We start from the raw sequence: 19,881 nt of genomic DNA on the forward strand, positions 1-19,881 counted from the left end.
GTCACCGCGTTTTGATAGGTTTCGGTTACTCCTAAAATGAAGCTTATTGTGCGAGTTTAAATTCTGTGTTTTTACTAGTGCTGGCTGGTGATCATTTGTATCGAGTGGATTATGAGAAATTTATCCAAGCGCATAAGGAGAGTGATGTTGATATCACTGTCACTACCTTGCTAATGGATGAAAAGCGTGTCATTGCATATGGTCTAATGAAGATCGATGAACATTGCCAATCTAATATTGTTTGAACCGACTCAATTTCAAGTACACCTTCAGGCCACATTGGGTTTAACAAAGAAGCGACGACAAAGGAAGGCGGTAACAAAGGGGCAGGGTGTTAGGATTTTGAAATTTCCATAATCTTTTTAATTTTTTCCTTTATTTCACTACATTTTATTTTATAATTTAATTATGTCCACGTAATAAAATGATGACCTAAACATATTTACTGTGCATCACATCATCATATTTTAACACCATCTGTCAACCCTTAACAAAAAAGATATAGTTGATTTAATTTTTCAAAATTTAGAACCAATTGAGATTATTTTCAACAAGAGGACCCACTTGATATTCTCCTATAAATACGAGGAATATATGAACGTTCAAGTGATAATAAGATGATTTTGTTCATGTTTAAAATTAATACTGATTTTCTGATTTCTTCCAGGTTAGAAGCTACGCTGCTATGAGTCAAACCTAGGGAATGTTTGTGCACAGTTGAAACACAATTCAGCCTGAAAAGAAATATGTACAATTCAATTTTTAGAAAATTGATTTTGGCGGAAAAAGCTTATATTTCTGGTCTTTATTACGGAGTTTCAATTGAGTATTTCTTCATTTATTCATAAATTTACGCATGCTTAATATTTTTTATATTACCATTTCCTGCACCACTAACATATTTTTACTGTTTAGGATGAAAATGGAGTAGTAGGATACACACTCACCGACCTCACTCCGTTGTGATCTGGTTTCTATTGGATAATTTATATTATTTTACATTCCTGATTCTTTCTGAAAATTTCATTAAAACGTTTGCCGTCGAAGATTTTGACACAATCATTTAATTCAATCAACATTTTTTTTTCTCATCAAAAGAAAAATATAATATAATAATTCAATCAACATAAAAAGATAAAGAGCATGGACAGAAAATATATTTTTTTACACAAATCATAAACATTCATATTCATCACATTGAACTCTAGAACATACAATAATTCAACAAGCTTCAAGACATGACCCACATGCATATCCAAGTTTATTCCACACAAAGGAAGGTTCTACATAACATAACCATCCTTTGTCAAACTCCACACAGATATATATTATTTTACAGATAAGCACTTAACCTAAGGCTAAGGCTATTCTTATTATTTTTTTTAATTTTTTTAATTTTGTGCATAACATTTTGGAACTATGCCTTGAGAAGATGAGCATCAATGTCTCCAGTGCATTTGTGCAGGTACTCGACATAGCCATAAGGAGGATCAACTTCCTCACTGACCCTCTCATACTCAATGGTCCATTTGATAATAGCGCCGCCACTGTTCTTATCGATTGCTTGAAATATGAACTTGAAGAGCTTGAACTGCTTATCGATGTCTCCATTGAAAAGTTTGTAGGTGATTGTTTTGTTTGCTTCATCAATAGATTCAATACTCTCCTGACATGTTGTAACCTTACCATCTGTTCTTTCTCAAAATCAAAACCAATATCAGAATTATACAAAGATAAAGAAATCGACTTACACTAAAAAAAAATAAAAAAATGATCAATTTAAACAATTAAATCGGTTTTTAAAATTAATGATCAATTTTAGCTTGTTATAATTTAGATTCATTTGATATTTTTATTTTTGAGTAATTCTTTAAACTCAGATACTGTTAATTCTATTTTTAAAAGTAACTTTTCTTGTTGCTTTTTAATTTTTTTTGGTTCAATTTTGATCTTGATGTACTGTTTCTTGTCATTAAGAACCTAATAACCTAACAACTGTTAAAAATCACGTTTCGCTGTTTTTTTGTTTCTCCATGAATGATATTTTTTCTCGGTTGGATTTTGTTGCACTTGAGCTATTTATGCCAAATATCATTCAGTCAGTAAATTAACATTTGATTGAAATTATTTATAATATAAGTAATATAAGTAATTCTCATGAAATCAGCTATTTCGTTTAAAAATATAAGTAATTTCTATTATTGCAAACAGCTACTTTTTAAAACATTTAAGAAGTAACAAGTAAATTATCTTACATCAAAATCAATATGTAATGAACTGGACCTAAACCTAAAACTGGAAGAACTGTAGAGGCCAACTATATTATTGAAACTTAGGTTAAAAGAAAAATATACCTTATTGACAGAGTTATAAGAAGTTGAATTACCTATGGTATAAGTCCAGTGTTTGATGGACTCAGTGTGGTGCCAGTCTTGACCACGATGCAGCTTGGTTCCATGGACTCTATCAGTAAGGTTTTGAACATGATGGAGTTGCTTTGCAAAGAGGTTAAACCACTTTGCAGCAGTTGCATGAACACCAATTTCAGTGGTGATTTTACCAGCAAGTGTCATGATGATCAAAGAAGCACTAGAAGGAAAAAAATGAAGAGACAAAGATGGTGATGATGAAGAGTATTCCCACCATGTCCCTCTTATATAGAACATAATTCACCTACTCTTCACAACTAATTAAACCATGGGATCCATTTTCATACCTACTAGAAAAGGAAATACCTAATCAAATTTTATTCATTAAAAACTCTAAAGATAGTAAGAGATATATTCCAGTCCCACAAATAAGTGTGTAACCAAAATTGTAACTTTGGTTTCTTTAGTCTGTGATTTTTTTTATTAGAAACAAGTCTAATTATTTGAGGTAAAGAATCACTTATTTTTTCTAAAGTTATACTAAAGATACTTACTTTTTCTTTAGTTTCAAAATTACCATCATTGTGTTTTGTAAAATAATCTTAATTTCTTTTCTAATTGCCTTTATCACATTATGTTTCTAATAATGAATACTCATTTTTATATTTTGAATAAAAATAAAAATACCAATATTAATTTAAATTTAAAAACATATGAAAATTAAAATTTTAAAATATAACAAGGCATTAGTTTGGTGAACAAAAAAAAGGAGGTGGCATCACATTATTAAAAACATGAAGATGTGTTCTTCTTTAAAAACATGAAGAAAATGAATATAATTAAAAATATAACATATGACTATTATTTTACAAGAAAAAAATATCTATTTTAAAATCAAAGGAGATACAAATGTCATCTATTATAAATTTTGAGAACTGCTTGTAATTTTTATTTTTCTTTTTAATATTTATTTCAATCTAGGTTTCTTTAGAGAAATGTTGCTTAAGAAAGAGGGAGAAAAATTTGTGAAATGATAAACTAAAAAGAATCGTGCTACAAAATTATTAATATTTTAATTAAACGAGGAGATGATTAAATTCTTTTTATATAAAAAAGGAGTGTGAAAACATGTAACTTTAAAAATCTGCAAATGATTTATCTTCATAAATAGGAAGTAGTGAAATCGACCGAGCAATAGTTAAATCATTACAAAATATGGTTCGATTTTGAAAAATACAGAAATGATTATAAAATGTCGTGGAACTCGATAGACAATGTGCATGAAAGCTGACCTAAAACATTGTACACACCACACACTAGGGAGTGTGTATTTAGAACAGTGAATAATGCTTGCATAAATGCCAAGGTAACCAGTCATAATATTCTTAAGCATAGTTAATTAAATTCATTTGTGAAATAAAATAAATAAAAACGTAGCCATTTGAAAAAGAATGGGCTAATTATTAACGTTCTCTGTTTTAGGTTGATTGTTCCTCAATGGGAGCAATTGGTTGTTAGGATTAGTTTTTCTGTTATGAGAAAGAGTTTTTTTAACCGTAATCCCTCTTCTTTCTCTGTGTTTCAGGAATCCTATATATCTAGGGTTCCTTCCCCTCTTTTTCCTTTTTGTACAAAAACATACAGAAATATTATTGAATGTTAAAAGTTCTTACCTTTCTCTGCTACTTCTTTTTCTTCTGGGTCTTGTTGTTTCTCTTTCTCTGCACCTTGATTCAGCTTCTCCAGGAAATGCGTTTCTGCCATAGAGGTCTCCAAAACCTTTGCTGCTTCCGCATGCGAGTCTTTCTCCATGTTTTATCATATATGCTACTTTAATATGGTATCAGAGCAGATCTAGTACCTTGTTTGTCTTCTATGGTGTTTCTCTAAATTTGACTGATGATGTGAAAAGGATTGTCAACCTTCTCTATCATTTGTAATATATTTTGCATTTGTTCTGAAGTAAAGTTATTTGGAGCAGAATTAGTGCTGATCTGGGCAAAGTTAGAATGTGATTCTGCAGAGGCAGAATTGACAGAATTCCATTCACTCTATCCTCCTTTTTCTTGGCTGTTGTTATCCCCCTTTTTGTACCAAGGTGGATATCCATGCTTGGAGTAACACTCATCCACTGTGTGGTTCATCTTATGGCAGTAGGAACATTGTTTCTCATAGTTTGGATTCTTTCCTCTTCCTTGATTGCGAGGTCCATTTCCACGTCCATTAGGTTTCCAACTTTGATAATTTCTCCACTGGTTTTGCTTGTCAGTAGTGTTGGCAAGGACCTTAATCTTAGTATTCTGGCTATTGACTCCAGAATCATGCCTTTCTTGTTGTATGATGAGGGAGAAAACACAGTTAATACTAGGAAGAGGTTCCATTAGCAAAATTTGTGTTCTCACAGTATTGTAGCATTCATTCAATCCTTTCAAGAAGCAAACAACATGCTCCATTTCTCTGTATTTTTGAAAAATCTTGGACAAATCACAACTGCAAGGAACTTTACATGTGCAGCAAGGTATGGGTCTAAGAGACTCCAATTCTTCCCACAAGATTTTTATATCAGTGAAAAATTGACTAACTGTTATTTCTTCCTGCTTGATGGAGTGTATCTCTTGAAGCAAATCAGAAATCTTGAAGTAGTCCCCTTTAGAAAACCTTTCTTTAAGTTCTTCCCATAACTCTTTGGCATCCTCCACATATCTAACACTCTCTCCAATCTGAGATGAGAAAGTCTTGATAATCCAGGAAAGCACCATCATGTTGCACCTCTCCTAGGAATCAAAAAAAGGGTCATCTCGTTGGGGTCTTTTGATCCCTCCATCAATGAATTTTACCTTGTTCTTGGAGAGTAGAGCTCTTCTCATGTTTCTACTCCAAGAAGCATAATTGGTCTCATTAAGGACCTGAGAAATGAGAGTGAGACCAAGATTTTGTCCTAGATGTAGATAGAAAGGGTTCGAAGGATAATTGGTCTGGTCTGCGTATTCCATGATCCTAGAACAACAAAGAGAGTAGGAAAGAATCCAAACTATAGGAAACAATGCTCCTACTTCTATAAGATGAACCACACAGTGAATTAGTGTTACTCTAAGCATGAATATCCACCTTGGTACAAAAAGGGGGATAACAACAGCCAAGAAAAAGGAGGACAGATTGAATGGAATTCTGTCAATTCTGCCTCTGCAAAATCACATAACTTTACTTCAAAACAAATGCAAAAGATATTACAAATGATAGAGAAGGTTGACAATCCTTCTCACAACATCAGTCAAATTCAGAGAAACACCATAAAAGACAAACAAGGTATGTTTTCCTGGATCATGGACACAAGGGCCACTAATCATGTGACCCATGACAAAAACAACTTTGTTACTTTCCATAAGAATAAACCTATATCTGTTAGGCTACCCAATAATGACATTGTCACAGCCCATTATGCTGGGACAGTTCAATTTTTAAGAGATTTTATTATCTTCAATGTTTTATACATACCTGAATTTTCTTTTAATCTTATATTTGTACAAAGTTTAACCAGGGACATACACTGCACACTAATTTTTTCTTCTAAGTTGTGTCAAATACAGGAAAATTCTACATTGAAGATGATTGGATGTGCTAATGTCTACAAGGGCCTCTACTACTTGCAATCCTTCCCTGAGTGAGTGTTCCCACGAATCCTAGCAGCTCTTTAAGCCCTCCTCTGAGTGGTATCACACGTTTAAACCATCAAAGACTTTTTCCCTTCGTGTTTTCGAACTTTAAAAATCATATATGCCATATCAACACAGATGGCGCTCACCACCCTACTCTTTGAAATTTGGTACTCATCACCCCAAAAAGAATGCCCAGACACATGCCATGCGAAACAAATGGGCTTAGCGCCTAGGCATGCCCTGCACCTTTTGACTAATTGATTTTGTTGTTCTTTGTGTTCTTCCTAGATTCCAATGCCTTGAATTGGTAGATATTCTTTCACAAACATAGATTTAGCCTACAAAACAAGGGGTTTAAGTGAATGCGTTTTGGCTTTAAGTAAGGTGTGGTGTTGGAATTGGTTTTGAAGACAAAAGAAAAGAGAAAGGAAGAGAGAGGAGTTGAGTAGGGGATTAGTTGCATGTGTGTACATTAATTTGTATAAAAGTGAGAGTGAGTATATGTAAGTGAAGGAGATAAGAAAGAAGAATGATGTTGTGAAGTGGGTATGATAAATGAAAATGGAAGAAAGGGAGGGAGTGTGCATGCGAGTTACGTAGAGTTGGAAAGAGAGGAAAATGAGTGTTAGAATAATTGATAGTTGAAAAAGACAAGAAAAGGTGGAAAAAGGATAGAGAATGAGAAGAATTAGTACTTTTGGAAAAGTAGAAATTGTGGACTCGCATGAGGCCTACCTTGGTGAGAGAATGTTTTATTTTCTTTTAAAATACAAGGGTGCGAACTTGTTGATTTTAGATGGGTGCTTTAGTAAAACTACTTTAAACAATTAGTGAGAATTGTTGGTTATTTTGTTTGGTCTCATAGAGAGAAACATATGAGGGCAAAGGAGAAAGAGAAAAAAGTTGTTGACTTTTTTTGCCATGCCAGTTCATAATTAACTTCGTTTGTTTCTATTTAACGGAAGGACTTTGTTGATGCAAAATTTACGAAGTAAGGACGCATTTGACACTATTTTCAAAGGTTGGACCTAATTGACCCATTTCAACAAAACTGGGAAAAAATAAGTTATTAAGCCTTTATTATAACATTAACTGATGAATTAATCAAATACCAAACTAACTTGAGCATTAGAGTACCTTTAGCAGATACATCTGATCGGTAGGAGTATCTGAACAACTAGGAAGGAAGCTCTAGAGTGAGGAAGACAACTTGAAGTGAACACTCAATCTCATGCACTCGAAATATTGTAGTACGCACTATGGAGCAGAGCATAATCTTTTAAGCTTACATAGTGACCACAAAGAAAAGATGGCGAGTGGTCAACCTCTAGCACTCGCTCCCCCAAGTGCAACTTTCGAGCATGTTCCCAGAGGAAAACACCAGAGTCGATCAGCTATCTATGCCGGCCAAAGGAAAGAAGAATGGGCAACTAAAGAACATAATAAGGCAAGTGCCCACCAAACTCCCAGTTGGAGAATGTATGAGCACATTTGTAGCTGATTGAGAGGAATGGAGATCAAAAGTTTGAACTTTGATGAAGCAACAAGAAAAAATGCTTGTCGATCAAACCAGTGAATTAAAGGTGGATCACACTCTTTGTAACAATTGGAGATGACCTCTATAAAAGAGGATTTTCCACGCCCTTCCTCAAATGCCTATCTCAAGAAGAGGCGTAGTAAGTTATCGAGAATATGTATGAGTTTGTGTTGTGCACGTAAACTGTTATTTTCTTGTAATTTTGTCGAATATGTAAGCTTTTCGATACGATAATAATTTAGGTCCTACGTGGAGACAGAGATTCGAGTGCCCTTGAGGAGTCGGGGAGATAGGTTTGAAGTTGTGATGGAAGACGACTCAAATCTCTTGTTATTGAGAACAAGTTGTGACGAAGAAATGCAAGGAAATGACATTGGTTTATGAATGGTCTGACTGTGATGTTATCTTTTGCATCGAGATATGATGTTATGGCTTGTTATAGTTTATTTTTAATGTGTTTAGACTGTGTTATATAATATGGTATTTCTTGTTGCTCACCCTTGCATGTTGTAGTTGTGGTTCCACTTGCAATGATTATACTTCTACGGGAGTTGATGATGTTGTAGATGAAGCTGGATTGGAAAAGCTCGATAAGAGAGACGAGGAATAAAATTTGTCAGAGTTTTTATATTTTAAAGGGGTTCTTTATGTACGTTTGATTTTAGTGTTGTAAGAGACAATTAATATTTGTTTAGTTGTGGTGTATGGACACATGATATGTTTATGGTTTTGCTTCCGCGATTTAAAAAATAAAAACTTAAAAAATTTGACAAGAACATTTTTATAGAATTTATACTTTATTATTTCTACATATGGCATTCCATTAGGGGTGTTACACCTACCACAAAGAAAAGAAGATAACAACAGTTTTGTTTTCATCTAGTTAAGAATATAATTCACAATCCATTAAATTCACATTTATACCCTACAATTGTCTCCTTTCCATGCTTATTTGTAATCTTATATACACTTGCATGACAATAACCCAACCAAATAAATCAAACAATCCAAAAATATTGTACATTCAATACTTAATTCTGATTAATTTTATAATCTTTAGAATCACACGTAATACATAAATACTATCATATAATAAAGAATTCTTACTACCATAATTTTACATCACTTGCAAAAGAATAAAAATATTTTATCGTATTTATTCTAGGTCTTACAGGGGAGACAACTTTGTTTATAGGCATAAGGTGTCTCTAAGTTGTAGAAGCAAAACCTTAAGATCTTCAACTTGGCTAGCTTGGAGACCAAGGTAAAAATCCTCTCCATTAGGAGAAAGACATATGACCATTAACATAGGAGAATCTTCTCCATTCCTAAAATGACACATGACCACTACCTATCCAAAATCCTCTCCATTGAGAGCATGACACATGGTAAAAGATTGTGTCTCAAAAAAGAGGACAACTTGGAGGCACTCTAGGCAAAATCCCATAAGATTCTATAAGGTTTTCTTTCCAAGCTAGGTTTTTACCCTAGATCCATGTGTCACCTTAGGGCCCATCTCTTTTAAGCCTAAAATCCTAGACTACAACTTCAGTCCCAAATATAAGGCTCAAAAGAAATCCTAGACTACTTGGCCATTATACAAGGCCTAAAATAAACCTAATGTATTGAGAACTCAGTGATGACCCATGATGATAATATCTTAGGACCACCTTCCATTAACGACCCCAACTCTTTTTTAGTGTGCTTGACCATGGCTAGGGGGTATGCCATTGTTTCTGTTTTTATTTCTGTGACTATGTTTGTTTGTATGTTTATGTGTTTATGAGTGTGTTTATCAGTGTGTGTGTGTGTGTCTATGTATCTTTATGCGTCTATGTGTATGTGTGAGTGATTGTGTGTGTTTGTGTTTGTGTATGTGTTTGTATCTTTATTTGTCTATGTTTGTGTGCATATATGTGTGTTTATATGTCTCTCCATGTGCGCGTGTGTGTGTTTGTGTTTGTTTGTGTGTGTCTATATGTGTGTGTATCTTTGTGTGTATGTGTGTTTATTTGTCTATGTGTCTGTGTATGTGTATTTTTGTGTGTGTGTCTATGTTTGTGTGATTATGTATGTTTTTTTGTGTGTTTGTGTATGTGTGTGTGTGTGTCTTTGTGTGTTTTTTTCTAAGTGTGTTTGTGTCCGTGTCTAACTTTGTGTCTTTGTGTGTATTTATGTTTTGTTTATCTGTGTTTGCATGCATCTATGTGTGTTTGTCACTGAGTCTCTTTGTGTGTGTGTCTAGGTTTGTTTATGTATATGTGTATCTATGTCTATGCATTTTTCTTTGTGTGTGTATATGTATGTCTTTGCATGTATATCTATGTGCGTTTGTGTCTTTTTCTGTTTGTCTATCCATGTGTCTTTGCTTGTGTGAGTTTGTGTCTGTGCCTATGTTTTTTTGTCTAGGTTTCTACGTGTTTATGTTTTTATGCATTTGTGTCTCTTTGTGTCTATGTGACTTTGTGTGTGTATGGATGTGTTTATGTGTGTATCATTATGTGTGTCTGTGTGTGTTTGTGAGTCTTTGTGTATATTTGTGTGACTTTGTTTATGTGTGTATGTGTTTAAGTTTGTTTGTGTCTTTATGTGTCTATGTTTTTTTCCATCTGTGTGTGTGCGTGTTTGTGTTTGTGTATTTGTATGTCTTTGTGTTTTTGTGTGTGTGTGTTTTTCTATGTGTATATGTGTGTATATTTGTGTGTGTGTGTATCTCTATGTATGTCTTTGTTTGTGTTTGTTAGTGTATCAGTGTATCCTTGTGTGTTTGTGTTAGTGTGCATCTGTGTCTGCGTGTGTATTTATGTATGTCTATGTGTATCAGTGTTAATGTGTCTTTTTCTATGTGTGTCTATGTCTAAGTTTATTTGTGTGTTTATGTTTCTGTGTCTTTATGTGTTTGTATCTGTATGAATCTGTGTGTGTTTGTGTTTGCCACTAGGAGGTCGGCTTGGAGGAAGTGAGCTTGGAGAGCTCGACTTTAAGGAAGTCATCCTGGAGAGCTCGCCCTAGAGGAAGTCAGGCTGGAGAGCTTGGCCGAGAGGAGTTCAACCTGTAGGATCTCGGCCTAGAAGGCTTAGTTTGGAAGAGATCGGCTTGTAGTGGGTAAGCCTAAAGAACTCGACCTACAGGAGGTCAGCCTGAAGAGCTCGACTTGGAGGAAGTTTGCCTAGAGGTGGTCTCCTTGTTGGAGCTTAGCTTGTAGGACCTCAACCTGGACAACTCAGTCTGAAGGAACTCAACTTGGAGAGCTCAGCCTAAAGAAGGTCGCCCTAGAGGAGCTCGAACCGTAGGATCTCAGTTTGAGACTTCGGTCGTGAGGAAGTCGACTTAGAGGAGGCTAGCCTATTGAAGCTCGACTTGCAAGACATCGACCTAGAAAACTTGGCCTACAAGAAGTTGGCTTGGAGAGCTGGGCCTAGAGGAGGTCGACCTATTGAAGCTTGGCCTAGAGAGCTTGTCTTGAAGAAGGTGGGCTCGGGGCTGAACCAATAAGAGCTTAGCTTGGAGGAGGTCATCCTGAAAGAGGTCGGCCTGAACAGCTCGACCTGAAGGAACTTGACCTAGAGAGATCGACATGTTGGAGGTAAGGCTTTTACAAATTACCCATTGTACGTGATTGACGGTTACTACCTTTAAAAACTTGGAATGCAACACTTCAATTTCGTGCTCTTAAATACCTACTAATTTAATAGGTTTCCAATTCACTAATTTGACAATTCTCCTCTCATATGAACCCGACCACATTCGTCTTTGTTGATAAGGGGACCTATATCCAGCAAAACACATATCAAATATATGTTTTTTATAATGAACAAAAGAAATGTTTTATAGTTTCTTGCACAACAAATGACATGACAATTGCTTGATATTTACTGTGTTTGTGCTTGAAATAATTGGTATATGAATTCATTGTATGGAAATGAATTATAAGTTGAAACATATTGCACATTGTATATATGAAAAAATAATTGATTAAACTGTTTATATAATCTTTTAAATTTCTTCAGATTTCAGTACATGCTTAATAGGGACAAAACAACTTTGAAATAATCTATTACATTAGTTATTTAATCGGTTAAAACACGTTGTTATGCCGATATGTGTTTGCTAAGTGCATTGATGTGTTTGGAGTGGAAAATGATTTTAAAATTTGCTTAAGTACATAACATAACCAATTACATAAGCTTCATAATCGGTTACGTTGTTTATCTTGTGAAAGTCATTTTCATTTAAAGCCATAACTTCCTATAATAGTCGTATTTGTTTGTTATTGACTTGTGTGATTTATTTAATCGACTGCATGCGCCGTTTAATCTGTTAAATCTGAAGCAAATGTACAACTGTTACAGCGGAAATAAAAGCTTAACAAATTACATTAAAATCGTAATTGATTAAATCACATTAGGATTAATCATGTTTCAATACTTTGACATGAACTTACACTTTCATAACTAACTTTTTTGTTAAGTATTAATTTCAGAAGCGTCCTAAGACTTCTTGGAGAATCAAGATCATACATTTGGGTGAAATCAAGATTCTTGCAAGATAGATGAGTTGATACATTGTTGATCAATTCTACACTTCTTGTGTATTCTTTGAGGATCAGTGTCTACTTTGCAATAAAGAAGATTGTGTTCTTGTTGCTATTATCCAAGAGGAGAACCTGAGTGTTCTGCATTGAGAGTTGGGATTGCTCTCAAGGTGTACAGAAAGTTGGGATTACTTTCTTGGTTTCTGAGATTTTGAGGTGTTTACATCTTGTACTGTAAGTGGTATTGAGTGGGAATGGAGACTGCATTGACATGGGATATCTTTGTATTCTTGCTTGTAAACTCTATCATTATAGTGGTTCCCTTCAACTAAGGTTGTTGAAGGAAGACTGAATGTAGGCTTGACCAAATGAGTATAAATCTTTGTGTTGATCTTTCTCTCATTCTCTTTTATTGTCGATTCATATACCTTTCATATTGATTTCAAGAAAACTAAAAGATTTTGCAAAGCCTTTTAAAAGAACTATTTTTGAAAGCAAAATACAATTCACCCCTCCTTTTGGCTTGAGATACTGGCATCACTTTTTCTACATTCTCCTTATAGAGCATGATATTAAACTAGATGGACGAGTTGGTCGGGCTGGGTTGATGACTGTGTTGATAGGTTGGGAGGATGGGCCAAGTTAGCCTAAATGACCAGGATGGGTGGGGTGGATGGGATAGCTTGGATGAACCAATTAGTCGTCCTAGCCTGGGTGGTTGGGATAAATTTGAGGGACCTTTTGGCCGAGTTGGCTTGATAGATGCGAGAAAAGGCTTGATGGCTATGCATAAGGGTTGGGTGATCTTGCTTGGGTGTTTGGGATAGGTTGGATGGAATGGTTGACCATCATAGTCGTTCTGACGGGATGACTGGATTGCCAAACGGGCTAAGCTATCCAGGTGGGTCGGGATGGAAGGGATGAACGAGTTGGATGAATGGTCGGGATGGACCTGTTGGCTTATCTTGCGTGGGTTTCTAGGATATACTAGATGGACTAGCGAGCCAGAAAGGTTGGGTTGGCTTGATGGTCGTGTGGGCCAAGTTGGTTGAGTTAGCCCATTCTTGCTAGGTTGGCCGAGATGAAGAGGTTGGATGAATGGTTAGACTGGCTGACCTATTTGTCTTTGGTGTCCGGGACAGACTGAATGGATTGGCTTGTTGGGCTGGCTTAATAGCCATGTTGACAGGTTGACAAGATGGTCGATTTAGAGTGATCGATGGGGTGATTGCTTAGATGATCAAACTTGTCAGACTGTAGGAGCTCAATGTGTATGAGCTCATCGTGGAAGACACTAGTATAGTAAAGGGAAATGACAACGGTTATTTTCGCTTATACGCAGTGCTTCCGCAACTGAGGCATATACTTGCGAGGCAAAAAGGGGTAGGCTTTTTGCCTCGGTTCTGTACCGAGGCAAAAAGGTGTGCTCGTTTGCCTCGGTTCTAATCCAACTGAGGTAGTATAGGGGTCTTTTCTTCTTCTTTTTTTGTGGTTTTTTCTTGTTTTCACCATTCACCAGGTCGGGATTTAGCCCTTGGCCTAAATCCATCAAAGCCCACCGCTTCATGTCACACCATCATTATCAAAGATTCCCAATTACGAAGAACAAAGAACGAGGACGGTCGTTCCCACTACCACCTGCAGGGAATCAATCAAACACCACCACTCCTGTAGAGAATCAATCAAACATAAAACAACCCAATCGAAATCAAAAACAGGGGAGGAAAGGAAGCTTCCTCCTTTGCTGTGAACCAGAACGGAGCGAAGAAGAACAACAAGAATGGCCACCGCACCCTTGCGACCCTGCCGCGTCTCCATCGCGCCTCCGTTGCACCATTAATAATCCCTCCGCCGCGCGTCCATCTAAATAGAGAAGAGGAAGGAAGCCTCCCTCTCACCAATGTGAAAGAAAATGGGAGAATAGAGAGAAGCAGCGCAACTTGTGTCTGAAAATGCCTCTATTCACAAAATTTAACCCTAAACACATGTTATCACCTCAATTATTTTTTTAACCGAGGAAATAAGGGTCTACGGCCTTGGTTCTCTAAAGAACTAATGCCTAGACCCTCTTTTAAAAGTAAAAAATAAAAGTTTTAGCTATTTTATGCCTCAGTTCTTTAAACAACCAAGGTAATAGACCTTTGCGATAATTACAAAAATGTCATCGCGTTAGTTTTTTTTAACTGAGACATATACATTTGTGATAATTAAAAAAATGCCACTGCACTATTTTTGGCATTGGTTACAACTAAACCAATATCAAATGCGTGAGTTAAAATCCTTTTTTTTACTAGTGAGAAGTCGACTTGGAAGAGGTTGACCTATAAAAACTCAGCCTAGAGAAGCTTGACCTTGAGGAGCTCGACTAATAAGAGCTCGGTTTGAAGAATGTCAACTTAGAGGAGCTTCACTACAAGAATATAGCCAGTTATATACGGATAATTATATACGGATTAAATCGGTATGTAATAAACGTATTATATACGGATATTTTATACGGATATTGGGAAACGCGTTATATACGGATAAATCCGTATATAATTGAAGAAATCGTTATATACGGAAAATCCGTATATAATTGTGGTATGTAATTTTGGCGCTTTGGCGCGGGAAGCTTTCTAGGGATTATCAGTATCTATTATGTATGTGTAAGCTGATAAAAGTTTATTTGGTGATATTATATATTGCTTTTGAAAAAAAAAATTAAAAATTTAATTGAAAGGTGGTAATTTTCGTCCCTCTCATTCTCGAAAAAAATACATTTAACTCTCCAAAAAAGAATTAAAAATTTATGCACTAAAGTTTCATTCCCGAACCTCTCCCTCTTCGCAAACCTTCATTCCCGCACCTCTTTTGCACTGAACTTCTTCATTGTCAGTCCCGCACCTCTTCTACATTGAACTTCTTCACTGTCAGTCCCGCACCTCTTCTCTTCTCTGTCTCTGTCTTGGACTCGTTTCTTCCGCATCAGTGTTTCGTGGTGTGTTTTACCATCGCGAGTTGTGTGGATTCAGATTTCATTTGTCGAACGCGGTGAGTAATCGAAGGTTTGAGGTTAATTTCTATTTTCATTTTCTCTTTTTGTTGTTTCATTGACCTATTTTTTGTCATTGCTCTTTGGAGGTTTGATATCGCGACTTTGGAAACCCTAAGTTGGTTTGTTTGAACTGGAAGCTCGAGTTGTAGTTGCCTCCTGCTCGTGGTAAGTTTGAATTGCTTAGGTTTGAGGTTTATTTCAATTTTCTTTTCTCTGGTGTTGTTACATTGACTTAGTTTTTGTCGTTGTTGTTTTGGAGGTTCGAAATCGCAATCTTGGAAACCCTAGGTTGGTTTCTTGGAAGTGGAAGAGATAAGCTGGAGCTGCAATTGCCTTCTGCACTTGGTAAGTTTGAATTTCTTAGATTTCGGTTTCTTTTTATTGGCTGTCATTGAAAGGTGATAAAAGGTCATATATACTACTTAAGTATATCTTGAATCAACACTTCCTGTGCTAATTAGTTGTTTTTAGACCATTATTAGTGTAGTGTCTTAAATTGATATATTTCACTCACTTAGTTTAGTAGTAGTTTAAATTGTTTTGCTTTTCATTCTAAATTTGATTTGAATTTCACCAAAACAAGTACTTTTTAGTTGTGTTAGATGAACATTAAAAACTGTTTTAGACAACTTAGTGGATTTTTAGATTACCCTTAGATAGATTTTGTTGTAGTTAGTGTGCATGTTAGTTGAAGTGACTTTGTACTTATATTGGATTATGGATTAAAGATGTTTGGCATGTTCCATACAAGTTGATCGAGAGTTGGATGTTAACGAACCTGGTGGTGCAATGCTATCAAAATACTTTAATGTTGAATTAACCCAAAGTTGTTGATATTCTTTAATTTCTATGAAAAGTAGCTTCACAAGTGTAGGCATGGACCCACCCTATATGATAAGATTAATTATATAGCTTATTAAGTACGATTGTGACTTCAATTACAGTATGTAGGGGGTTGATTGTGTACAGTTTTAATTTCTCATTTGTCTTAAACCTTGAGTGTTATTGAAAATGGGTGTTCAGGGAGAGGATGGGATATGGGATGTTGATGGAGATGAGTTTTTGTGTTAATGAGGTCGAAAAATGCATGAAAGTGTGTATTCCATTTATGTGTTTACTTCTGCATCCTGAAATAAGTGGTTATTAAAAGATTTCATAACCGTGACATTGTTTTGAAGTTATTTTGTGTTTAGATATTTGATTTGAAGAGGAAAGAGTGAAACAACTTTTGGTTGTTTTCATCCTTTAACGTGCAAATGCTTGAAAACAACTAGCTTCTTTTGTTATCAGTAATAGGACAAGTGATGAAAATGTAAAATCATTTTCTTTACTAAGCAAACCCTTAATTACTTAAGCATTTTCTTGTTATCATACAACCGTTGTGCAAGTGTCAGGATAATAATGTTGCAGCCGTTGTAATTTTCTTTCATGATTTAAAGCTAGAAGATTATTATTTTATCTGGTTGCATGATATTCTTGCAGATTACAGAATTTGTGTTTGGAATGCATTTGACGGAAGCTTAGTATACTCATTGACTGGGCATATTGAATCCGTAAGTGTTTAAGGTTGGTTTTGGTTTCTCTTCTTACTTTGGTTTGATATCATTTTCTTCTTTTGTAAATATAATGTATGATGTCAGATTATGGCTTTTTATGTGATATGTAACTGAAGCATCTTATCTGATGGCAAGTGTTGTGTTTAAGATTTTGTTTAAGAAGTTGGTCAGGATTTAGAGTATAATTTGATTAATGTTTGAAATGATTGATCTTTTTATTTATGATTACATCTACAAGTATTTGTGTTCTACTAGTTTGGATACAAACATAAACTTCTTTCTTACTGTTTGGATGTGTGCACCTGTGGAAGAGATTTATTGACATATTTTCTAAAATTCATGTTTATCCAGCCTCTTCAAACCAAGTTTTAAGTACTAAACTTAGCTGAAGATCTTGGCAGGAGATTGTTAGCTGTATTCGATACTCCTACAGGTATTACTCAATCATAGACAATGATGGTTGTGTTTTAGTAATTTTTCTCTCATAATCATCTTTCTCAATACAGAAAAGGATTGTATTGCATGTTTTTAGAATTTAAGATATATTATCTTCTAAGATCTTGTAATATTATCTTCATTTTTCAATCATAAATTTATGTGTTCTTCTGGTGTGTATAAAAAATGGCAGCTCTTGTTTCTTTATTGCCCCAGACCTTACATTTTAACCTTGATTCTTTTCCCAATTATATTTACAACCCTTTAGAAATTACACAGTTAAAGAGGACCTATCAAATATCCTATACAATGTCTGTATAAGAAATCAAAGAATGATCTTGTGTTGTATTTTATTGTGTATTGAATAAGGCTATTATCAGTCCGTAGACCAGGGAAAGCCTATAAGAGGGTGGTATAAACCTTAAGCATTTCAAAATATGAGCTTAATCAGATAAAGGGAGCTATATGTGGATGCATATAAAATTGAATACATATATTGACTGATTAGTTCCAATCATAGGAGGTCGTAGATTTTGTCACCATTAGATAATTACCAATTATAGAAAGATTAAACCAGCACTATAGATGTCGAATTTGTCTGGCGAATTCAAGTGTTTAAAACATGAAACCATATTACGAACCAAAAAGCCAACATCATTACATGATAAAGGGAGCTATATGTGGTAATAGTTGACAAGAAATATTTAACCTGCCATAAGACTGGGGAAAGTGCAGTTGCAACTGGAACTGAGGGTAGTCAAGGAGTTTGTGTGGTCATGATGTATTGCTCTGGTGCAGCATATCTGTATTGGAAGAATTGAACACATAAAAAATTGCCTATAGTGTATCATATGTCTAACAAAGACATGTATTACATGTATTTACATATAATACTTTTATTCTGCCATATTTTTTATTGTAGTTTAGCTACCTATGGTGTTAGAAATGGTAATTTTTACTTGATGGGCGTACCTCCTTGTATTGTCTCTTAATTTTCTGGAGATAGATGTGGTCTCCCACATTTCAGATTCTTTTAGTGGTCTTTGATTTAGTCACCCTACTTTTGAATTTTTTTTTCTTCTATTAATTGTATTAAGAATGATGCATGCAGCCTGTATAGTGATGCAATAGCATTCTTTCCTTTTGAATATAAAAAAGTAGCCCCTGTTTTCTGATTGGTATGAAAACATGAAACTGCAGACCTCCCAATTACTATGATCCCTTGAAGTACTTATTATTTTTATACAGCAAACATGATTTTTATTGTAGTTTTTATTGTAGTTTTTATTGAAATTAAAATGTTCCAGAAAGTCCTCTCTAGCCGTGAATGCCTCACTTCTACGCATGCTATGTGTTGCTCCCAAAACGTAACACCAATCCTTCATTCTCCAAGAAAATAACTCAATGCTTCTCCTTTCCTCTCCAACTGTCCGTATGCGTGCAGTTGCTCCCCAAGACGTGACAACAACAACTCTTCTCGGTGACACCCTTCCACCCAATCTTAATTCATATAAGAGCTCTCTTTGCTTCCACCCGTGGCACCTCCAACACGTAACCATGCATACCAGTTCACCTTCTATGGTCAAACATGCACCTCCAATTCATTCTCAGCATGAACCCAAATTAAATATTCAATTCTAGTACAAAACCAATGTCACATCTACACGACTTTTGCTTCCATCTACCATTCTCCCATCAAATCAACAAGCTATAACAATTACATCCACTAAAAGAAGAAAACAAAGTAATCTCTAACATGCTGCACGTTAACTTCCACAAAGAGTTAAAATGCACTCCTTTTCTCTCCCCAAAACCGTCACACCTATTCCCATCTAGCTTCCACCTTCATTTTTTTATTCATCATGGCAGGAGTCACACTTCTAGACAAACTTTTTCTGAATTTTAAAGAATGATGTGTTTTTCATTGCAAAATGCCGTGACCACTTTTCTGTCATCATATCACACTTTCTTCTAACAAAACCAAGAACTTATATCTTCCTAAAAGCAATTAAATAAATATTCTACTCTTCCATCACAACAAACATTGAGTACAGCCGTGTAGAAGTAAAAAGCTTATGGAATAAAATAAGATGCAACAAGTAAAATAAGCAACCAAATGCAATTCAAATTGGAAATGATACTACATAAACACGTTAACAGCAAAGAGGGAAGGGTACGTTTTCTTACACATGTTTAGAACAATAAATTCACTCTTTGTTCAAGCATTAAGAGTAAGACACACAGAACCTATTGAAGTTAAACTCCATTCTCTGCTGGGTGCCGAGCTCATCAAAACTCAGCCAGAACTCTTCTCTTCCAGCAGCCGTGACATCTACTCTACTCCTTGCTCTCCAACCAATTTGATGTTCTGCAGAGAACTCTAGCCAAGAGAGTAGTGTCTCCCCAACAAAAACGAAAACAGCCAAAAGTTCCAAACCAAAAACCCAGAGTGTGTGTGTTGCCGTGAGTTCTGTAACTAAGACTAGTGTCCAGACTCCCAGTCGTCCCCTTCCTCTTGTGTGTCTCTTCATTTTTAAAGGGAAAACCAGCCAGCCATGAGCCAACTCTTTCGTCTAGTAGTGGCCCCTTCTCCATGTCCGTGTGCAAGCTCTTTCATTGACGATAATATTCCCTTCAGTAGCTGCTCCCTCTTTTTATCCCAACGTACATTTTTTATGAATGCTTAGTTGTCCATGGGCCGTGTGTTTTTTTTATCTTTGCTGCACCGTGAGTTATACAATGAAAGGGTTGTATCCT

General features: G+C 35.4%; 2 protein-coding genes across 2 annotated transcripts; both read right to left on the reverse strand.

Moving 5' to 3' along the window:
* Positions 1-1,230: 1,230 nt before the first annotated feature.
* On the reverse strand, positions 1,231-2,694 carry LOC108338962 (MLP-like protein 43). The gene is made up of 2 exons (XM_017576054.2): positions 2,387-2,694; positions 1,231-1,689 (listed from the first exon to the last, which is right to left on the reverse strand). Exons 1-2 carry the CDS (start codon positions 2,664-2,666, stop codon positions 1,418-1,420), a joined length of 552 nt encoding a protein of 183 aa, XP_017431543.2. The 5' UTR covers positions 2,667-2,694; the 3' UTR covers positions 1,231-1,417.
* Positions 2,695-4,420: 1,726 nt separating this feature from the next.
* On the reverse strand, positions 4,421-5,362 carry LOC108339219 (uncharacterized). Its single transcript, XM_017576359.1, has 2 exons — positions 5,207-5,362; positions 4,421-5,089 (listed from the first exon to the last, which is right to left on the reverse strand). The coding sequence occupies exons 1-2, from the start codon at positions 5,360-5,362 to the stop codon at positions 4,421-4,423; spliced, it is 825 nt and encodes a 274-aa protein (XP_017431848.1).
* Positions 5,363-19,881: the final 14,519 nt, after the last annotated feature.

Source organism: Vigna angularis, chromosome 5, assembly GCF_016808095.1.
Source record: "Vigna angularis cultivar LongXiaoDou No.4 chromosome 5, ASM1680809v1, whole genome shotgun sequence".
NCBI classification, from domain to species: domain Eukaryota; kingdom Viridiplantae; phylum Streptophyta; class Magnoliopsida; order Fabales; family Fabaceae; genus Vigna; species Vigna angularis.